At 45.9% G+C, this 24,192-nt stretch overlaps 1 protein-coding gene across 1 annotated transcript in view; it reads left to right on the top strand.

Annotated features, from left to right (window-relative positions):
* The window catches only part of LOC145348502 (disintegrin and metalloproteinase domain-containing protein 12-like), a 200,291-nt gene that overhangs the window by 144,718 nt on the left and 31,381 nt on the right, over positions 1-24,192 (top strand). The window contains exons 22-23 of the mRNA XM_080196694.1: positions 8,904-8,963; positions 21,855-22,002. Of these exons, the coding sequence (XP_080052820.1) occupies positions 8,904-8,963; positions 21,855-22,002 (208 nt within the window). The remainder of the gene's footprint in view (positions 1-8,903; positions 8,964-21,854; positions 22,003-24,192) is intronic.

Genomic DNA, 24,192 nt, shown 5'->3' with positions numbered 1-24,192 from the left:
CAATGTTGCCAAGTGTGAGGTGGTCCACTTTGGTAGGAATAATGGTAGGAAGGACTATTACTTACGGGGCGAAAAACTGCAGCAGGCGACGGTGCAGAGGGACCTCGGGGTCCTTGTGCATGAGTCGCAAAAACCCAGCTTGCAGGTGCAGCAGCTGGTCAGGAAGGCGAATGGGATGCTGGCCTTCATAGCGAGGGGGATTGAATATAAAAGTAGGGAGGTCTTGCTGCAGCTGTATAGGGCATTGGTGAGGCCGCAGCTGGAGTACTGTGTGCAGTTTTGGGCGCCGCACCTGCGCAAAGATATTTTGGCCTTGGAGGGAGTGCAGAGGAGGTTTACTAGGCTGTTACCAGAGTTGAGGGGATTGAGCTATGAGGAGAGGCTGAATAAACTAGGCTTGTACTTGTTAGAGTTTAGAAGAATGAGGGGAGATCTCATTGAGATGTATAAGATGATGAATGGGATGGATAGGATAGAGGTGGAGAGACTCTTCCCGCTCAAAAAAGACAGTAGGACTAGGGGGCACAGCCTCAGGATAAAGGGGGGGCAGTTTAGAACGGAGTTGAGGAGGAACTTCTTCACTCAAAGGGTGGTGAATCTCTGGAATTCTCTGCCCGTTGAAGTGGTGGAGGCTGCCTCGCTAAATATTTTTAAGATGCGGGTTGATAGGTTTTTGATAAGAGAGGGGATTAAGGGTTATGGGGAGAGGGCGGGAAAATGGAACTGAGCCACGACAGATCAGCCATGATCTTATTGAATGGCGGGGCAGGCTCGAAGGGCTAGATGGCCTACTCCTGCTCCTATTTCTTATGTTCTTATGTTCTTATCCACTTTGGTAGGAATAATAGTAGGAAGGATTATTACTTACAGGGCGAAAAGCTGCAGCATACTATGGTGCAGAGGGACCTGGGGGTCCTTGTGCATGAGTCGCAAAAACCCAGCCTACAGGTGCAGCAGGTGGTCAGGAAGGCAAATGGAATGCTGACCTTCATAGCGAGGGGGATTGAATATAAAAGTAGGGAGGTCTTGCTGCAACTGTACAGGGCACTGGTGAGGCCGCAGCTGGAGTACTGTGTGCAGTTTTGGTCGCCGCACTTGCGCAAGGGTATTTTGGCCTTGGAGGGAGTGCAGAGGAGGTTCACTAGGCTGATACTGGAGTTGAGGGGGTTGAGCTATGAAGAGAGACTGAATAGACTGGGCTTGTACTCGTTAGAGTTTAGAAGGATGAGGGGGGATCTCATTGAGACGTATAAGATGATGAAAGGGATGGATAGGATAGAGGTGGAGAGGTTCTTCCCGCTCAGAAAGGACAGCAGGACTAGAAGGCACGGCCTCAAGATAAGGGGGGGGCAGTTTAGAACGGAGTTGAGGAGGAACTTCTTCACTCAAAGGGTGGTGAATCTCTGGAATTCTCTGCCCGTTGAAGTGATGGAGGCTACCTTGCTAAATATATTTAAGATGCGGGTAGATAGGTTTTTGGTAGGCAAGGGGATTAAGGGTTATGGGGAGAAAGCGGGAAAGTGGAACTGAGCCACTTCAGATCAGCCATGATCTTATTGAATGGCGGGGCAGGCTCGAAGGGCTAGATGGCCTACTCCTGCTCCTATTTCTATTTCTATTTCTTATGACTGTCATGTATAAAGGCAGCATTCTTCCTCAGTGGCTTGTCTCAGTGACAGGCATTATTAAACTGGTCTGCTTACCTCATGACAGATTCACAATATGGCAAGCTAAGCAATACGCTTACCAAAGATTGCATTTTCAAAACCAAACTTCCCACTTATTACATCAGCTAATGATAGAAACATTCTGCTTTGTCCGCAAAAAAAACAAAGTAAGAAGTCTCACAACACCAGGTTAAAGCCCAACAGGTTTATTTGGTATCATGAGCTTTCGGAACACTGCTCCTTTATCAGGTGAGTGAGTGACACTCACTTCATGAAGGAGCAGCGTTCCTGCTCTTGTCCTTTTAGATGGTAGTGATTGTGGGTTTGGAAAATGCTGTCTAAGGAACCTTGGTGACTTCCTGCAGTGCATCTTGTACAAGTTGCACACGGCTGCCACTGCTCATCAGTGAGGAAGAATTGGTTGTTTGTGGAAGGGGCACAGTGGTTAGCAATGTTGCCTCACAGCGCCAGGGACCTGGTTCAATTCCAGCTTCAGGTCACTGTCTGTGTGGAGTCTGCATGTTCTCCCTGTATCTATGCGGGTTTCCTCTGTGTGAACAAAGAACAAAGAAAATTACAGCATGGGAACAGGCCCTCCAAGACTGCACCCACCATGCTACCTAACTTAACTAAAACCCCCTAACCTTCCGAGCACCATATTCCTCTATTCCCATCCTATTCATGTAATTGTCAAGACTCCCCTTAAAAATCACTGCTGTATCCGCTTCCATGACCTCCCCTGACAACAAGTTCCAGGCACCCACCACCCTTTGTGTAAAAGATCTGCCTCATACATCTCCTTTAAATCTTGCCTCTCGCACCTTAAACCTGTGCCCCCTAGTAATTGACTCTTCTACCCTGGGAAAAAGCTTCTGACTGTCCACTCTGTCCTTGCTTCTCATAACCTTGTAGACTTCTACCAATCAGGTTGCCCCCTCTCCATCCCCCTGCCAAGCTCTGTCATTCCGATGAGATCATACCAAGTTTCTCCAACTTCTCCTCATAGCTAATGCTCTCCATACCAGGCAACGTCCTGTAAATCTTTTCTGAACCCTCTCTAAAGCTTCCACATCCTTTTGGCAGTGTGGCGACCAGAATTGAACACTATATCCCAAGTGCGGCCTAATTAAGGTTCTACAAAGCTGCAATATTACTTACCAATTTTTAAACTCAATGTCCCGGCCATTGAAGGCAAGTATGCTGTATGCCTTCTTGACTAGCTTCTCCACCTGCTTTTCCACTTTCAGTGACCTGTGTGTACCTGTATGCCCAGATTCCTTTGCCTATCAATATTCTTAAGGGTTCTGTCATTTACTGTATATTTGCTATCTTTATTAGACCTTCCAAACTGTAAAACAGTTCCAAAACTTCCAAAACAAAAAAAAATAGGGTAGTTGTAGTGGGAGACTTTAATTTCCCTGGTATAGACTGGAAAGTGCTTAGGGCTGGGGGTCTGGAGGGGGAGGAATTTATAAAATGCGTACAGGAAGGTTCTTTAGAACGATATGTTGAGAGTCAACTAGAGAGGGGGCTATACTAGACCTAGTACTGGGGAATGAGCCCAGTCAGGTCATCGAAGTTTCAGTAGGGGAACATGTGACAAATAGTGACCATAATTCTGTAAACTTTAGGATAGTAATGGAAAAAGATGAGTGTTGTCCTATGAGTAAGGTGCTGAACTGGGGGAAAGCTAACTACAGCCGGATTAGGCAGGATTTGGTGGCTGTTGATTGGGAGTGGCTGTTTGAGGGTAAATCCACATCTGGCATGTGGGAGCCTTTTAAGGAGCAGTTGATAATGATTCAGGACAGGCACGTGCCTGTAAAAAGGAAAGATAGGAAAGGTAAGATACGAGAGCCGTGGATAACCAGGGAAATTGTGGGTCTAATCAAAAAGAAAAAAGAGGCATATGTAAGGTCCAGGCAGCTAAAAACAGATGGAGCGCTGGAAGAACACAGAGAAAGTAGAAAAGAGCTCAAACAGGGAATTAGAAGGGCAAAAAGGGGTCATGAAATGTCCTTGGCAGACAGGATTAAGGAGAATCCTAAGGCATTTTATACATACGTTAGGAACAAAAGAGTTGTCAGGGAAAAAAATTGGACCTCTCAGGGACAAAGGAGGGGAATTATACTTAGAACCCAAAGAAGTAGGTGAGATCCTAAATGAATACTTTGCATCAGTATTCACAAAGGAGAGGGACATGTTGACTGGTAGTGTCTCAGAGAGGTGTGTTGACCTGTTAGAAAAAAATCTCAATTACAAGGGAGGAAGTGTCAGGTTTTTTAGGAAACATTAGGACAGACAAATCCCCAGGGCCTGATGGCATCTATCCTAGACTGCTCAGGGAGACAAGAGATGAAATTGCTGGGCCTCTAACAGAAATCTTTGTCTCTTCACTGGACACAGGTGAGGTCCCAGAGGATTGGAGGATAGCAAATATGGTCCCATTATTTAAGAGGGGTAGGAAGGATAACCCGGGTAATTATAGGCTGGTGAGCTTGATGTCCATGGTAGGGAAATTGTTGGAGAAGATTCATAGAGATAGGATATATGCACATTTAGAACGGAATAATCTCATTAGTGATAGACAGCATGGTTTTGTCCAAGGGAGGTCATGCCTCACAAACTTGGTTGAGTTTTTTGAGGAGGTGACAAAAACGATTGATGAAGGAAGGGCCGTGGATATCGTCTATATGGATTTTAGTAAAACGTTTGACAAGGTCCCTCATGGCAGGCTGGCGCCAAAGGTTAAATCTCACAGGATAAAAGGTGAGCTAGCTAGATAGGTGGAGAACTGGCTTGGCCATAGAAGACAGAGGGTAGCAGTGGAGGGGTCTTTTTCCAGTTGGAGGTCTGGGACTAGTGGTGTTCCACAGGGCTCTGTGCTGGGACCTCTGCTATTTGTGATATATATAAATGATTTGGAAGAAGGTGTAGCTGGTTTGATCAGTAAGTTTGTGGATGACACGAAGATTGCTGGAGTTGCAGACAGTGATGAACATTGTCAGAGAATACAGCAAGATATAGATAGGCTGGAAAATTGGGCGGAGAAATGGCAGATGGAATTTAATCCAGATAAATGCGAAGTGATGCATTTTGGTAGATCTAAAGTAGTGGGGGAGCTATACAATAAATGGCAGAACCATCAGGAGTATAGACACACAGACCTGGGGTTGCAAGCTCGCAGATCCCTAAAGGTGGCAGCACAGGTGTAGAGGGTGGTGAAGAAGGCACATGGCATGCTTGCCTTTATTGGACGGGACATAGAGTATAAAAGTTGGCATATGATGTTGCAGCTATATAGAGCATTGGTTAGGCCACATTTGGAATATTGCGTCCAGTTCTGGTTGCCACAGTACCAGAAGGACGTGGAGGCTTTGGAGAGAGCACAGAAAAGGTTTACCAGGATGTTGCCTGGTATGGAGGGTCTTAGCTATGAGGAGAGATTGGGCAAACTGGGGTTGTTCTCCCTGGAAAGATGGAGGATGAGGGGAGACCTAATAGAGGTGTATAAAATTATGAAGGGCATAGATAGGGTGAACAGTGGGAAGCTTTTTCCCAGGTCGGAGGTGATGAACACAAGGGGTCAAAAGTTCAAGGTGAAGGGGGCAAGGTTCAACACAGATGTCAGGGGGACGTATTTTACACAGAGGGTGGTAGGGGCCTGGAATGCACTGCCAAGCAAGGTGGTTGAGGCGGACACACTGGGATGGTTTAAGACTTACCTAGATAGCCGCATGAACAGACTGGGAATAAAGGGATACAAATGAATGGTCTAGTTGGCCGCATGAGCGGTGCAGGCTTGGAGGGCCGAAGGGTCTATTCCTGTGCTGTACTGTTATTTGTTTTTTTGTATTACTTTACATTTGACCATATTAAACTCCATCTGCCATCTCTCCGCCCAAGTCTCTAACTGATCTATACCCTGCTATATCCTTTGATGGTCCTCATCGCTATCCATAAATCCACAAGTCTTTGTTTCGTCTGTAAACTTACTAATCAAACCAGTTACATTTCCTCCAAATTATGGGGCAGCATGGTAGCACAGTGGTTAGCACTGCTGCTTCACAGCTCCAGGGACCTGGGTTCGATTCCTGGCTTGGATCACTGTCTGTGTGGAGTTTGCACGTTCTCTTTGTATCTGCATGTGTTTCCTCCGGGTGCTCCAGTTTCCTCCCACAGTCGGAAGATGTGTGGGTTAGGTTGACTGGCCATGCTAAAATTGCCCTTAGTGTCCTGAGATGCATAGGATAGAGGGATTAGTAAGCAAATGTGAAGAGACCTGGAGGTTGGGCCTGGGTGAGATTGTGGTCAGTGCAGACTCGATGGGCTGAATGGCCTTTTTCTGTACTGTAGGAATTCTATTTATGTATGACAAACTGCAAAGGTCCCAACACTGATCCCTGAGGAATACCACTTGTCACAGCCCTCCATTCAGCAACACACCCTTCCAATGCTACTGCCTGTCTTCTTTGACTGAGCCAGTTTTGTATCCACCTTGCCAGCTCACCTCTGACCCCATGGAACTTCATTTTCTGCACCAGTCTGCCATGAGGGACCTTGTCAAAGGTCATACAGACAACATCCACTGCCCTATCTTCATCAACCATCTTCGTCACTTCCTCAAAAAAAACGATCAAGTTCATGAGACACAACTCCCCTTCACAAAACCATGTTGCCTGTCACTAATACGTCCATTTACATAAAAACATAAGAAATAGGAGCAGGAGTAGGCCATCTAGCCCTTCGAGCCTGCCCCGCCATTCAATAAGATCATGGCTGATCTGAAGTGAATCAGTTCCACTTTCCCGCTTTCTCCCCATAACCCTTAATTCCCTTGTCTACCAAAAACCTATCTACCCGTTTCTTAAATATATTTAGCGAGGTAGCCTCCACCACTTCAACGGGCAGAGAATTCCAGAGATTCACCATCCTTTAAGTCAAGAAGTTCCTCCTCAACTCTGTTCTAAACTGCCGCCCACTTGTCTTGAGGCTGTGCCCTCTAGTCCTGCTATCCTTTCTAAGTGGGAAAAATCTCTCTACCTCTACCCTATCCATCCCTTTCGTTATCTTATACGTCTGATACTGATACTGACCGACACTCACAGACACTGACCGACACTTACTCAGACTGAACGACGCTCACTAACACCGACCGACACTCACTGACACTGACCGACACTCACTGACACTGACCGACACTCACTGACGCTGACCGACACTACTCACACTGACCGTTACTCACTGACACTGACTGACACTCACTCACACTGACCGACACTCTGACACTGACCGACACTCACTCACACTGACCGACACTCACTCACACTGACCGACACTCACTGATACTGACCGATACTCTGACACTGACCAACACTCACTCACACTGACCGACACTCACTCACACTGACCGACACTCACTCACACTGACTGTCACTCACTGATACTGACTGACACTCTGACACTGACCAACACTCACTGACACTGACCAACACTCACTGACACTGACCGACACTCACTGACACTGAAAATTCTATCAAGTTTATTAGGCATGAATGACCTCTCTCTGACAAAGTCATACTGACTCTCTCTAATTAACACAAGCATTTCCTCGTGGATATTCATTCCCTCCTTCAGAACTTTCTCCAATAGTTTTCTTACCACTGACATGTGATTCACCAGTCTGTAATATCCTGGTTCATATTTACCATTCCTCTTGAATGGTGGAACCACATTAGCTGTCCTCCAGCCCTCTAGTGATGTGGGGATGCCAGCGTTGGACTAGGGTGGGCACAGTAAGAAATCTCACAACCGAAAGCTTGTGCTACCAATCTGTTGGGCTTTAACCTGGTGTTGTTACTGTGCCCACCCCAGTCCAACACCAGCAACTCAACATCAGTGGGGGATTCAGCAATGGTAACACCACTGAATGTCAAAGGGCAATGGTTTGATCATTTCATGTCAGAGATGGTCATTGCCTGGGATTTACTGTCAGTATCAGTCAGTGTCCACTGGTGTCTGCAAGAATCCCTTCAATCTATTGTCTCAGTTAACACTGAAGTTACATTACATAAGAGATCTGGAAAAGCAATCCAGGGATAAGGGTGGGATTCTCCCAAGAAGATTCTAAGTGTTAAATTCACTTAAATCTGGAGTAGATCCTGCTGATTTTTTCCACTGGATTTTAAAAATAAATCTCCGACAGTCTATGTCTGTAGAGTGCCTTCACGTGAATTACTCTGAAAAGTGGTGGACGGAGCTGATTCCTGCTGAAGAGGCTGAAATCAGCATGCTGAGCAGGCCATTGCACATGTGCCAATCTCAGGGAGAACGCTAAACAAATCCTCCCAGTATTGACACACTGGCCTCATCGCTGACCCTCACTACCACACAGACATCACTGGCCTCATCACTGACCCTCACTACCACACGGACATCACTGGCCTCATCACTGACCCTCACTACCACACGGACACCACTGGCCTCATCACTGACCCTCACTACCACACGGACATCACTGGCCTCATTACTGCCCCTCACTACCACACGGACATCACTGGCCTCATTACTGCCCCTCACTACCACACGGACATCACTGGCCTCATCACTGACCCTCGCTCTCACACAAAGAACAAAGAAAATTACAGCACAGGAACAGGCCCTTCGGCCCTCCAAGCCTGCACCAACCATGCTGCCCAACTTAACTAAAACCCCCTACCCTTCCAGGGATCATATCCCTCTATTCCCAACCTATTCATGTACTTGCCAAGACGCCCCTTAAAAGTCACTACTGTATCCGCTTCCACTACCTCCCCCGGCAACGAGTTCCTGGCACCCACTATTCTCTGTGTAAAAAATCTGCCTTGTACATTTCCTTTAAACCTTGCCCCTTCACCTAATGAAGGGCAATTCTCCGTAAGCTCGTGCTACCAAATAAACCTGTAGGACTTTAACCTGATGTTGTGAGATTACTTACTGTGAATCCCCCACTGTTAACATTCTGGGGGTGTTGGAGAGAGGGCTATGTGGGTCACCATTGACCAGAAACTGAACTAGACTAGCCATTTAATTACTGTGGCAGACTACAAAAGAAAACCTGGCATTGATATTGACAAGATATTAACACTGAACAATATAGGGAATCTAATGCTAAAATTCACCTGTTTCTTAAATTCAAACTGCTATCGTAATAAAACACAAAATATTGAGCCTGTTTCTGGTTTTTCCTTTCCACAGATATATTGTTTGATGTGAGTACCACTCCAGAATTCCAGCCGCTTACCACAGAGTCCGCAGGTAACAAATCACATGAAACCTTCATGTTTAATAATCGTTACTTTTGGTTTTATGCTTTCCTGAGGTCTGGGCTTTGCTGGCAGACCAGCATTTATTACCCATCTCTGTATGCCCTTAAGAAGATTGTGGTGAACTTCCTTCTTGAGCCGTTGCACTTCGTATGGCATAGCTACACCTATAGTGCTGTTAGGGAGAGATTGTCAGGATTTTGTCCCAGTGACATTAAAGGAACGCTGCTATTAGTCTGGATTGTTTGTCGAGTGGAGCGGAACTTCCAGAATGTGGGATTCTCCCCCCGTATCTTCTACCTTTCTTCTTTGAAGTAGTCAAGGTTACATGAGCTGCACTCCAACTGGCAGAGGGTGTGCAACTCGAATTGGTGAGTGAGTGATTTTTAAGGGTTGACTTCTACCTGAAGTCTAGTCAGGTACTTGGCATGTCATAATATTCAAGGCTATGAGTCAAGTGCTGGTAAATGGGATTAGATGGGAGTTCAGATGTATCTCGCATGTCAGTGCAGGCTCAATGGGCTGAAGAGCCTCTTGTGCACTGTATGATTTTGTGATTTTGCGATTCTAAGTCACATGGGATCCTAGACTCATATTTATTGACAATAGCTTAGCATTCAACACCATTATTCCTACAAAAATCATCTCCAAACTGCGTGACCAAGGGCTCAGCTCCTTCCTCTGTGACTGGATCCTTGACTTCTGAACCCACAAACTGCAGTCGATAAAAATAGGCAAAACGCCTTCTCCATGATCATCCTCAACATCGGTGGCACAGAAGGCTGTGTCCCCAGGGTCCCGCTATATTCCTTATATACTCTGTGGCTAAATTCCCCTCTAACTCAGTTTTCAAGTTTTCTGATGACATCACCATAGTGGGTCGGATGTCAAACAATGATGAGACAGAGTACAGGAATGAGATAGAGAATCTGGTGAACTGGTGCAGCAACAATAATCCCTCCCTCAATGTCAACAAAATGAAAGAGATAGTCATCACTTCAGAAAGTGTAATAGTGAGCATACCCCTGTCTACATCACTGGTGATGAGGAAGAAATAAAGAACAAAGAAAGAACTGATAGCGCGAGTAGGCAAAACGACCACTACGGACTCAGGGTGAAGTTCAATAACGGCACAGCTTTATTTTCTTTTTACGTCGATGGAGAAGCACAGTCAGGGCATACAATTGGACTGTCCTGAAAGTGTTCTAAAGACTCCCCCACAAGGGGCTACAGTTATACGTGAACTTCGCATTTCAAATGCTAATCCTTTATTTACAGTATTTGACTTCAGCCATCCTGTTTCGATGTTTTCGAGTGTTGGAGCAATTGTTTAAAGTGTGTGTTAATCGTTTTTGTCTGGTTGGTTATCAATGGTCTAGAATCTCTGGGATTTGAACCATAGGTGTGTTATTGATCTCAAGAGTCTTGAGGGACCAGGGATGCTTCCTTAACTGTGTTAATTTTAGGTGTGTCCATGGGTTGTTTGACTGGTTTAGAAGTGCTGATTTTGATGGGGTGGGGATGTGTTCTTTAATTTAGTTCTGTAGGTGCCATCCTGTCAAATTTCCCTTATGTGCTAGCCCTCATTTGCATTCTAAAAGCATGCTCTTGCCTACTGATCGGTGTCTGTTACTTTGTGATTTTTAGTGGAGAGGCTCTGAGTGTAACTTTAGTCTGCTTCCATTTTGTGTGCCCAATTTCATAAAATTTGTTGTCCGATAACAGTGGGAAGCTTTTTCCCAGGTCGGAGGTGACGATCACGAAGGGTCACAGGTTCAAGGTAAGAGGGGTGAGGTTTAACTCAGATATCAGAGGGATGTTTTTTACACAGAGGGTGGTGGGGGCTTGGAATGCACTGCCAAGTAGGGTGGTGGAGGCGGACTCGCTGGGTTCGTTTAAGACTTATCTGGATAGTCACATGAGCAGACTGGGAATGGAGTGATACAAACGAATGGTCTAGTTGGACCAATGAGCGGCACAGGCTTGGAGGGCCAAAGGGCCTGTTTCCTGTGCTGTATTGTTCTTTGTTTTTCACAAAGCCAGGGACCTGGGTTCGATTCAAGCCTCAGGTCACTGTCTGTGTGGAGTTTGCACATTCTCCCATGTCTGCTTGGGTTTCCTCCAGGTGCTCTAGTTTCTTCTCATGCAAAGATCTGCAGGTTAGGTTGATTGGCCATAAAATTGGCTAAGTTGTCCCTTAGTGTCGGGGGATTAGCAGAGTAAATGCAAATGAGTAACAGGCATAGAGCCTGGATGGGATTGTTGTTGGTGCAGATTCAATCGGCAGAATGGCTTCCTTCTGCACTGTAGGGATTCTGTGACATTCCAAAGAGATTGTAGTTGATATCTGTGGCAAAGTGATAAGAAAGAAGAGAGATGAGGCATGGGGTAGCACTGCTGCCCCACAGTGAAAGGGACCTGGCTTTGATTATTTACAGTATTCAGAATTTCAGAGGCATTTATGAGGCAACCCCATTGCTGTTCCATGTCAAGGGTCAGATGTAGACAAGACCAGGTAAGGATGGCAGATTTCTTTGGCTTATGAGGGTTATTTAAAAACATAAGAACATAAGAACCAGGAGCAGGAGTAGGCCATCTGGCCCCTCTAGCCTGCTCCTCCATTCAATAAGATCATGGCTGATCTTTTTGTGGACTCAGCTCCACTTACCAGCCTACTCACCACAGCCCTTAACTCATCTACTTTTCCAAAATTTATCTTTCCTTTTCTTAAAATTATTCAATGAGGTAGCCTCAACTGTTTCACTGGGAATTCATACAGATTCACAAGCCTTTATGTGAAGAAGTTCCTTCTCAACTCAGTTCTAAATCTGCTCCCCCTTATTCTAAGGCATGCCCCCTAGTTCTATTTCACCCGCCTATGGAAACTACTTCCCTGCTTCTATCTTATCTATTCCCTTCATAATCTTATATGTTGTTCTAAGATCTCTCCTCATTCTTCTGAATTCCAATGAGTATAATCTACTCACTCTGTGTTCATAATCCAACCCTCTCAACTCCGGAATCAACCTAGTGAATCTCCTCTGCACCCCTTCAGTGCCAGTATATTCTTTTGCAAGTAAGGATACCAAAACTGTACATAGTACTCCAGGTGTGGCCTCATCAGCACCTTATACAGCTGCAACGTAACCATCCCTCTAGCAATGAAGGACAAAGTTCCATTTACCTTCTTAATTTAATCAGGCCGAGTTCAAGCGCAGACTGCCAAGTTACCACCAACATGTCTGCTGCTCCACTGGAGGCCCAAACAACCTTGATCACTGCTACACAAATATCAAACATGCCTACCGCTCTATTGCCTGTCCACACTTTGACAAATCAGACCACATGGTGTGCTCCTGCTCCCAGCTTACAGTCATAAGAACATAAGAACATAAGAAATAGGAGCAGGAGTAGGCCATCTAGCCCTTCGAGCCTGCCCCGCCATTCAATAAGATCATGGCTGATCTGTCGTGGCTCAGTTCCACTTTCCCGCCCTCTCCCCATAACCCTTAATCCCCTCTCTTATCAAAAACCCATCAACCCGCTTCTTAAAAATATTTAGCGAGGCAGCCTCCACCACTTCAACGGGCAGAGAATTCCAGAGATTCACCACCCTTTGAGTGAAGAAGTTCCTCCTCAACTCCGTTCTAAACCGCCTCCCCTTTATCTTGAGGCTGTGCCCCCTAGTCCTACTGTCTTTTTTGAGCGGGAAGAGTCTCTCCACCTCTATCCTATCCATCCCATTCATCATCTTATACGTCTCAATGAGATCTCCCCTCATTCTTCTAAACTCTAACGAGTACAAGCCTAGTTTATTCAGCCTCTCCTCATAGCTCAATCCCCTCAACTCCGGTATCAGCCTAGTAAACCTCCTCTGCACTCCCTCCAGGGCCAAAATATCCTTGCGCAGGTGCGGCGCCCAAAACTGCACACAGTACTCCAGCTGCGGCCTCACCAATGCCCTATACAGCTGCAGCAAGACCTCCCTACTTTTATATTCAATCCCCCTCGCTATGAAGGCCAGCATCCCATTCGCCTTCCTGACCACCTGCTGCACCTGCAAGCTGGGTTTTTGCGATTCATGCACAAGGACCCCGAGGTCCCTCTGCACCGTCGCCTGCTGCAGTTTTTCGCCACGTAAGTAATAGTCCTTCCTACCATTCTTCCTACCAAAGTGGACCACCTCACACTTGCCAACATTAAATTCCATTTGCCATTTCCTGGCCCATTCGCCCAGCCTATCTAGATCCTTCTGCAGACTCTCCACACCCTCCGCACAATTTGCCGTTCCCCCAATCTTGGTGTCATCAGCAAATTTCGACACCCTGCACTCGGTTCCCTCCTCCAGATCATCTATATAAATGGTAAATAGCTGAGGCCCCAGCACCGACCCCTGGGGCACCCCACTAGTCACCATCGAAAAGTGAAGAGGAAGAATCCATCAAAGAGAGTTGTGCAGTGTTGGTCTGAGCAATCAGATGACCGCCTAGGGGCTGCTTGGAGTCAGTGGACTGGTCAGTATTTAAAAACACTGCAAACAGCCTAAACAAGTACGCCACTCAGTGACTGACTTCTTTAGTAAGTGTGTAGAAGACTGTGTGCCAAAGAAACAAATCTGTGTGCTCCCCAACCGGAAACCATGGATGAATAGGGATATCCACTGCCTGCTGAAATCCAGGTCTGAGGCATTCAGGTCAGGCGACACTGTCCGATACAAGATAGCTAGATACGATCTAGGGAGATCCATCGAAGATGCCAAAAGACAATACAGTACCAAGCTAGAATCCCAGACTAGCCACACTGACCCCTGCGCTGACTATGGCAAAATCTGCAAGCATAGCAGGGTACAAGATGAAGGCGTGTAAAGTCGCCAGCACCAGTGCACCCCTCCCTGATGAGCTCAATGCATCCTATGCCCGTTTTGAGCAAGAGGTCAGCGAGAGCATGCCCTTCAGTCTGGAAGCCCTGGATGAACCTGTAAATGGGGTCACCATTATAGATCTCAGAGCAATTTTCTTGAACGTCAACCCACAGAAAACAACTGGCCCCCATGGGGTACCTGAACGTGTACTCAGATCGTTTGGTGGGGGGTATTCACAGACATCTTGCAGCAGGACATAAATAGGACGCAGGACTGGGCGGAGAAGTGGCAGATGGACTTCAACGCGGATAAATGTGTAGTCGTCCATTTTGGCAGAACCAACGGGATGAACGAGTACACTATCAAGGGCAGGAGTCTTAGTAGTGTTGAAGAGCAGAAGGATCTTGGGATCCGGGTCCACAGGACTCTTAAATCGGCCTCGCAGGTGGAGGAGGTGGTCAAGAAGGCGTATGGTGTACTGGCCTTCATTAATCGAGGGATTGAGTTTAGGAGTCGGGAGGTAATGCTGCAACTTTATAAGACCCTTGTCAGGCCTCATTTGGAGTACTGTGCGCAGTTCTGGTCGCCTCACTATAGGAAAGACGTAGAAGCTATTGAAAGGGTACAGAGGAGATTTACAAGGATGTTGCCTGGACTGGGAGGCATGCCTTATGAAGTTAGGTTGAGGGAGCTGGGTCTCTTTTCCCTGGAGAGACGAAGGTTGAGAGGCGACCTGATAGAAGTTTATAAAATGTTGAGAGGAATAGATAGGGTGGATTCTCAGAGGCTATTTCCCCGGGTTGAAATGGTCGCTACGAGAGGACACAGATTTAAGGTGCGGGGAGGAAAGTACAGAAGTGATGTTAGGGGTAAGTTTTTCACTCAGAGGGTGGTGAGTGAATGGAATCGGCTGCCGTCAGTGGTGGTGGAGGCGAACTCGCTGAGGTCTTTTAAAAGACTTCTGGATGAGTATATGGGGTTTAATGGGATTGGGGGTTATAGATAGGTCTATAGATTGGTAGGTGTTGATGTGATCGGCGCAACTCGTGGGCCGAAGGGCCTGTTTGTGCTGTAGTGTTCTATGTTCTATGTTCTATCTTCAACCTTTCTTTACAACAATCTGAGGTTCTTATCTGCCTCAAGAAGATGACCCTCATCCTGGTACTTAAGAAAAACCAAGCAGTGTGCCTTAATGACAATTGGCTGGTAGCTTTGACATCCATCATTATGAAGTGCTTAGAAAGGTTAGTCATGGCACAAATCAATTCCAGCCTCTCAGACTACCTGGAATCACTACAGTTTGCCTACCGCCGCAACAGGTCCACAGCAGACTCCATTTCCCTGACCCTGCACTCAACCCTGGAACACCTAGATAACAAGGACATCTATGTCAGACTCCTATTTATTGACTACAGTTCAGCATTCAACACTATTATTCCTATGAAACTCATCTCCAAACTTCGTGGCCTGGACATCGGCACCTCTCTCTCTGTGAGTGGATCCTGAACTCCCTAACCCACAGTCCACAATTAGTAAGAAAAGGCAACAACACCTCCTCCACAATCATCCTCAACAACGGTGCTGCATAAGGCTGTGTTCTCAGCCCACTACTATTGTTTCTTGCGTGCTATTCAGACAAAACATACTGTTCATAGAGAAGGAAAGGAGAAAGTGCAGAATGTAGTGTTTACAGTCATAGCTAGGTTGTGGAGAAAGATCAACTTAATGCAAGGTAGGGTCATTCAAAATTCTGACAACAGCAGGGAAAATGCTGTTTTTGAGTCATTTGGTATGTGACCTGTATCTTTTTCCCGAAGGAAGGAGGTAGAAGAAAGAATGTCCAGGGTGTGTGGGGTCCTTAATTATGTTGGCTGCTTTGCCAAGACAGCGGAAGTGTAGACAAAGTCAATGGTTGGGAGGTTGGTTTGCAAGATGGATTGGGTTACCTTCATAACCTTTTGTAATTCCTTGCGGTTTTGGGCAGAACAGGAGCCGTACCAAGCTGTGATATAACCACAAAGAATGCTTTCTATGGTGCATCTGTAAAATTTTGTGAGAGTCGTTAGCTGACATGCCAATTTCCTTAGACTTCTGAGAAAATAGAGGCGTTGGCGGAATTTCTTAACAGTGGTGTCGGGGGGACCAGGACAGGTTGTTGGTGATCTGGACACTTAAAAACTTGAACCTCTCGAGCCTTTCTACTTTGTCCCCATTGACGTAAACAGGGGCATGCTCTGTACTTCCTAAACACGCTCTATACTTCCTGAAGTCGATGACAATCTCCTTAGTTTTGTTGACATTGAGGGAGAGATTAAGACGCGGGTTGATGGGTTTTTGATAAGAGAGGGGATTAAGGGTTATGGGGAGAGGGCGGGAATATGGAACTGAGCCACGACAGATCAGCCATGATCTTATTGAATGGCGGGGCAGGCTCGAAGGGCTAGATGGCCTACTCCTGCTCCTATTTCTTATGTTCTTATTATTGTTTCCACACCAGTTCACCAGATTCTCTATCTGATTCCTGTACTCTGTCTCATCATTGAGATCCAACCCACAAACTTGAAAATCGAATTGGAGGGGAATTTGGCCACACAGCCATAGATGTATAAGAAGTACAGTAGGGGGCTGAGAACACAGCCTTGCAGGGCACCAGTGTCAAAGATGATCGTGGGGGAGATGTTGTTGCCTGTCCTTACTGATTGTGGCCTGAGAGTTAGGAAGTGATCTTTTTATCTATCCTGTACAATCTCAAATAATTCTAATAAATTTGGAACTGCTGACTCTGCTCGATTATCTTATGTATCTCTAAACGCTCTGCTATTGCATCCTTTATAATGGACTCTTAACCTTTTCCCAATAATAGGCATTAAACTAACTGACCTATACTTACCTGTTTTTTTGGCTCCCCTTTTCTGAAGGTGTTTCATTGGCAGTTTTCCGATCTACTAGGACTGTTCCAGAATTTAAGCATTCTTCGAAGGTTATGACTAAGCTCTGTTGCTTCCTTGAACTCTGGTCCAACTTGTCACTTTCTTATTGCCCTCTTCTGTCTGGTTGGAGTTGGTCTCACGTTGTTCAACTTCTCCTTTAACTCAACACAACAAAACCAGAAAATGCTGGAAAATCTCAGCAGGTCTGACAACATCTGTGGGGAGAGAATAGAGCCAATGTTTCAAGTCTAGATGACCCTTTGTCAGAGTTAAAAGCAAAGAGAATCAGTGGAAATTTATACTATTGGGGTGGGGGAGGCGGAAGCAGGTGTGGAATGGGACAAAGGGAATGTAAATGTGGATACAGAAGACTGGGAAGGAGCTAAGAGTGTCCGTTAAGTGATCAGAATGTGTGAATAGCAGAAAAGATTGTTAAAGGACTGCCTGAGGAATGTGGCAGTTGCACTAAAGGGATGGGGGGGGGCAGGGGGAGGGGGTCAGGGGGTTGCGGGGAAGAGTTGGAAAGATTGAGTGCTTCTCAGCCTTCTTATCCTTATTTACATTCCCTTTGTCCCATTCCACTCCCCCCTCCCCCACCCCAATAGTATAAATCTCCGCTGATTCTCTTTGCTCTTAACTCTGACAAAAGGTCATCTAGACTTGAAACATTAGCTTTATTCTGTCCCCACAGATGCTGTCAGATTTGCTGAGATTTTCCAGCATTTTCTGGTCTTGTTCCTGATTCCACAGTATTTTTCTTTTATTTCCTTTAACTCAACTAACTTTCTCCAAATGAAAGATGTGAATACTCTCCGAGATTCTGAATAAGCCTGTTTTAATTTTCATAAGTCTATAAGAATTAGGAACAGAAGTAGGCCAATCGGCCCCTTGAATCTGTTCCACGATTCAGTAAGATGACCGGTGATCTGATGACATAGTTTCATCCTTATTTCCTTATTAGTATATGTTATACCTCAGTCAGTAAAACCCAAGATTCTGTGTGACTTTTTTAAGTACTTTCTCAAGTTCATAAGATATAGGACCAGAATTAGACCATTCGGCCATCAGGTTCGCTCCATCAATTGATCATGGCTGATACGCCCCTTATCTTCATTTTCCTGCCTTCTCCCCATAACCCTTCAACTCCTTCTTAAATTTACTCACTGTCCCAGCATCTGTTGCACTTTGGGAGAACCCTTTGGGAGAAGTAGTTTCTCCTCAGCTCTATTTTAAATTGCTTTCCCTTATCCTGACTCTATGACCTCTCATCCTAGAATACTTTATCCATACCTCCATACCATGGGCGGCGTGGTAGCACTGTGCTTGGCACTGCTGCTTCACAGCTCCAGGATCCTGCATTTGATTCCCGGCTCGGGTCACTGTCTGTGTGGAGTTTGTACATTCTCCTTGTGTCTGCGTGGGTTTCCTCCAAGTACTCTGGTTTACATAGAACATAGAACACTACAGCACAAACAGGCCCTTCGGCCCACAAGTTGCGCCGATCACATCATCACCTACCAACCTACAGACCTATGTATAACCCTCAATCTCATTAAACCCCATATACTCATCCAGAAGTCTTTTAAAAGACCCCAGCGAGTTCGCCTCCACCACCACTGACGGCAGCCGATTCCATTCACTCACCACCCTCTGAGTGAAAAACTTACCCCTAACATCACTTCTGAACCTCCCTCCCCGCACCTTAAATCTGTGTCCTCTCGTAGCGACCATTTCAAACCGGGGAAATAGCCTCTGAGAGTCCACCCTATCTATTCCTCTCAACATTTTGTAAACTTCTATCAGGTCGCCTCTCAACCTTCGTCTCTCCAGGGAAAAGAGTCCCAGCTCCCTCAACCTAACTTCATAAGGCATGCCTCCCAGTCCAGGCAACATCCTTGTAAATCTCCTCTGCACCCTTTCAATAGCTTCTACATCCTTCCTATAGTGAGGCGACCAGAACTGCGCACAATACTCCAAATGAGGCCTGACAAGGGTCTTATAAAGTTCCAGCATTACCTCCCGACTCCTAAACTCAATCCCTCGATTAATGAAGGCCAGTACACCATACGCCTTCTTGACCACCTCCTCCACCTGCGAGGCCGATTTAAGAGTCCTGTGGACCCGGACCCCAAGATCCTTCTGCTCCTCAACACTACTCAGACTTCTGCCCTTGATAGTGTACTCGTTCATCCCGTTGGTTCTGCCAAAATGGACGACTACACATTTATCCGCGTTGAAGTCCATCTGCCACTTCTCCGCCCAGTCCTGCATCCTATCTATGTCCTGCTGCAACTTTTGCCATCCTTCCAGATCATCCACAACACCACCGACCTTCGTGTCATCAGCGAACTTACTTACCCATCCCTCCACTTCCTCATCCAGGTCATTTATGAAAATGACAAACAACAAGGGTCCCAGAACAGATCCTTGAGGCACTCCGCTGGTGACTGACCTCCATTCAGAAAAAGCCCCATCCACAACCACTCTCTGCCTTCTGCAGGCAAGCCAGTTCTGGATCCACAAGGCCAAAGGCCCTTGGATCCCATGCCCTCTCACCTTCTCAAGAAGTCTTGCATGGGGGACCTTATCAAACGCCTTGCTGAAGTCCATGTACACTACGTCCACGGCACTTCCTTCGTCAATGTGTTCAGTCACATTATCGAAGAACTCAACTAGGCTTGTAAGGCACGACCTGCCCTTGACAAATCCATGCTGACTATTCCTGATCATGTCAAACCTCTCCAAATGTTCGTAAATCTTGTCCCTCAGAAGCCTCTCCATCAGCTTACCAACCACTGAGGTCAGACTCACCGGTCGGTAATTTCCCGGGCTATCTCTGTTCCCTTTCTTAAAAATAGGAACTACATCCGCAATCCTCCTGTGGGTTTCCTCCCACAGTCCAGAGATTTGCAGGTTAGGTTGATCGGCTATGCTAAGAAATTGCCCCTTAGTGTCTAGGGATGTAGGTTAGAGGGATTAGTAGGTATAATATGTAGGGATATGGGGTTGGGTGGGATTGTGTTCGGTGCAGACTCAATGGGCCGAAAGGCCTCTTTCTGCACTGTAGGGTTCTATTATTCTATCATCAAGTATATCTCAATTTGATCTTGCCTCATTCTTCTAAGTTCCAGTTAGCATTGGCCTAAACTGTTTAATCTTTCTTCATAAGTTAATGGATGAGAGGCTGGTTTGCGTGATGGATTGGGCTGTATTCATGACCTTTTGTAGTCCCTTTCAGTCTTAGGCAGAGCGAGAGCCATACCAAGCTGTAATACAAGCAGAAAGAATGCTTTCTATGGTGTATCTGTAAAAGTTGGTGAGGGTTGCAGCTGACATGCCAAATTTCCTTAGTCTTCTGAGAAAGTAGAAGTGTTGGTGGGCTTTCTTAACTATAGTGTTGGCGGGGCGGGGGGGAATACCAGGACAGGTTGTTGGTGATCTGGGCACGTAAAAACTTGAAGTTCTTGACCTTTTCTACTTTGGTCCCGTTGATGTAGACAAGTGCATGTTCTCCTTTACGCGTCCTAAAGTCAATGACAATCTCCTTCGTTTTGTTGACATTGAGGGAGAAATTATTGTTGCCGCGCCAATTCACCAGATTGTCTGTTTCATTCCTGTACTGTGTCTCGTCATTGTTTGAGATCTGATCCACTGCACTGGTGTCATCAGCAAACTCGAAAGCTGTTCCTACATGCTAGTTTTCTGTGTTTCAAAAACAAGGATACCCAGATCCCTCTGCATCGGAGCACCCCAAAGTCTCTCCTCATTTAGATACTAAGTCCTGCCCTGTGAGATTTGGGTGCATGTACCCCTAGGTCTTCCTGCTTTAGAAAATTGCCTCATTATAGATGACCTTGTTCCTCAGACTGAGCTGAATCACTCTATACTTTTCGGCATGACATTTCATGTGTCACACGTCTGTCCATTTCATAAATATGCCTATATCCTATTGATATTTATTAGAAAAGGGATTATCTGATCAAGAAAATTCCCCAGAACATGCATCAGAAACCCTTCTGCCTCTCTTTATGCTCTTACTATCCCAGTTTGGTGTCAGGGTGATATGGAAGGCATTGATCGTGCCCACTGTATCCAATCCAGTACTCAGTTGCATGATGAATATTATACACTGAACAGATAGCTGGGAGTACAGTTGGGAGGACTGTACATAGAACATAGAACATTACAGCGCAGAACAGGCCCTTCGGCCCACGATGTTGCGCCGACCAATTAAGAAAAATCAATGACCCTCTAACCTAAACCAATCCCTTTCCATCCATAAACCTATCCACGGACCTCTTAAATGCCCCCAAACTAGGCGCATCTACAACTGCAGCAGGCAGGGCATTCCATTCCCCCACCACCCTCTGGGTAAAGAACCTGCCTCTGACATCCATCTTATAACTACCACCCCTTAATTTAAAGCTATGTCCCCTCGTGCTAGCTTTCTCCATCCGAGGAAAAAGGCTATCATTGTCCACCCTATCTAAACCTCTAATCATCTTGTATGTTTCAATAAGGTCTCCTCTTAGCCGCCTTCTTTCTAACGAAAACAACCTCAAATCCCTCAGTCTCTCCTTATAGGACCTTCCCTCCATACCAGGCAACATCCTGGTAAACCTCCTCTGCACCCTCTCCAATGCCTCCACATCCTTCCTATAATGTGGGGACCACAACTGCACGCAATACTCCAAGTGCGGCCGCACCAGAGTTTTGTACAGTTGCAACATGACGTTGCGGCTCCTAAATTCAATCCCCCTACCAATAAACGCCAAGACACCGTATGCCTTCCTAACAACCTTATCTACTTGATTTCCAACTTTCAGGGATCTATGCACATTTACAGCTAGATCCCTCTGTTCGTCAACACTATTCAGAGTCTTACCGTTAGCCCTATACTCTACACATCTGTTATTCCTGCCAAAGTGAATTACCTCACACTTTTCCGCATTAAACTCCATCTGCCACCTCACGGCCCAGCTCTGCAACTTGTCCAAGTCTCTCTGTAAACTATAATACCCCTCTTCACTATCTACCACTCCTCCGACTTTGGTAGACTGTAGACTAACCTATTTTTCCTCCTTTCCTTTAGGTGTAACAGACGACTTTACTTATGGCCACAACATCCTGGCGCCAATTTTGACCATGTCACTTATGACTTTCTTCATCACAAAGATACTAATGAAGTCGGGAATCATCTGCAGGAAGTCTCCTGCTAATCAGTTGTCATGTCATGTAAGGTAAGGCGAGGCTTGTAATATAATCCCAGGAAGGTGGTGGCCTCTTTTCTGTTTCTAAACTCCACCCATATGGCCTCATTTGAAGACCCTTCTAAGACATCCTCCCTCATTACTGCAGTGATGGCCTCTTTAATCAATTATGCAATGCCTCCTTCTTCTCTTACATCCCCCTTTTAGCCTGAAACTTCTATCCCCTGGAATGTCGAGTTGCCAGTCCTGCCCTTCTTTCAATCATGTCTCAGTGGTTGCAACAATATCATACACTCATGTGCTGATCAATGCTCTAAATTCATCTGCCTTACCAGACAGGCTCCTTGCATTAACATAGATGTAATTGAACCTCCCAATCCTCCCATGTGTCTTCCCATGCCCTTCCCTGCCTACTGGATGAACCTAGTATCCCCTCTGAACCTTGCTCCCAACTGTATATCTATTCTATGTCCCATCCCCTTGCCAAATTAGTTTAAACCTTTTCCAATAGCATCAGCAAACCTCCCAGCAAGAATATTGGACCTATTCTGGTTCAGATGCAACCTGTCATGCTTGTACAGGTCTCACCTTCCCCAGAAACTGTCCCAATGATCCAAAGATGTAAAGCCCTCCCTCCTACATTATCCCTTTAGCCACACATTTATCTGATCTATTTTCCCTATTCCTATACATGATGGCGCATGGCACCAGAAATAATCCAGAGGTTATAACTTTAAATCCAGCTCTTTAATGTACTGTCTAACTACCTAAACTCCTGTTGCAGAACTACATCCCTTTTTCTAGCCATGTCGTTGGTAACAACATGTACCATGACCACTGGCTGTTCACCCTCCGCTTTCACAGTGCCCTGCAGTCGCCCTGAGAGAGGCCTGACCCTGGCATCGAGGAGACAACATAGCATTAGAGAGTGTTGTTCACAGCTGCAGAAACGATTCTCAGCTCCTCTTACAATCATGTTCCCTAATACTAAAAGTTTCCCAGTCTTTTGCATCCACAGCTAAGCCAACTATTGTGACACAAACTTGGTTGTTACTGCTTTCGTCTGAGAGGGTATCCCTCCCCCAACAATATCCAACACAGCATATCTGTTTGAGAGGGGGATGACCACAAGGGACTGCTACATTACCAGTCCACTCCTATTACTCTTCCTGGTGGTTGGCAGCCTAATGCTTTTCTGCCTGTGCAGCCATTGCTTACAGTGTGACCAGATTGCTAAATGTTCTATTCACAGTATCCTTAGCATCATGGATGCATAGATAGGGTGAATGCACTCAGTCTTTTTCCCAGGATTGGGGAATAGAGAACTGGAGGGGATTGCTTTAAGTTAAGAGGGGAAAGAATTAATGGGAACTCTTTTTTACATAGAAGGTGATATGTCTGTGGAATGAGCTGCCAGAGGAAGCAATTAAGGCAGTGATGTTGACAACATTTAAAAGGCATTTGAACAGATACATGGACAAGAAAGGTTTAGAGGGATATGGGCCAAATGCTGACAACTGCCGTCAGCTGAGATGGGCTTTTTGTTGGCATGGACCAGGATGGGCTGAAAGGACTGTCTCCATCCGTAGTTTCTATGATTCTATGAGAGACGTTGGGGAATGGGATCAGGAGGGAGACTGGGGAATAGATCAGAAACATAGAAAATAGAGGCAGGAGTAGGCCAGTCAGTCTTTTTAGTCTGTTCCGTTATTCATTTTGATCATGGCAGATCATCAAATTCAATGTCCTGACCCTGCCTTTTCCGTAAACCCTTTTGCCCCAAGAGCTATATTTAATTTCTTCTTGAAGAAATCATCGCCCCTGGCGATGATCTTTGCGTCGTCAATGGAGACGGGAGAGGTTCCAGAGGATTGGAGGATTGCAGATGTAGTTCCTATTTTTAAGAAAGGGAACAGAGATAGCCCGGGAAATTACCGACCGGTGAGTCTGACCTCAGTGGTTGGTAAGCTGATGGAGAGGCTTCTGAGGGACAAGATTTACGAACATTTGGAGAGGTTTGACATGATCAGGAATAGTCAGCATGGATTTGTCAAGGGCAGGTCGTGCCTTACAAGCCTAGTTGAGTTCTTCGATAATGTGACTGAACACATTGACGAAGGAAGTGCCGTGGACGTAGTGTACATGGACTTCAGCAAGGCGTTTGATAAGGTCCCCCATGCAAGACTTCTTGAGAAGGTGAGAGGGCATGGGATCCAAGGG

This window comes from Carcharhinus amblyrhynchos, chromosome 1 (assembly GCF_965287045.1).
Source record: "Carcharhinus amblyrhynchos chromosome 1, sCarAmb.v2.hapA, whole genome shotgun sequence".
NCBI classification, from domain to species: domain Eukaryota; kingdom Metazoa; phylum Chordata; class Chondrichthyes; order Carcharhiniformes; family Carcharhinidae; genus Carcharhinus; species Carcharhinus amblyrhynchos.
This window is presented reverse-complemented; position numbering and strand designations above follow the sequence as displayed.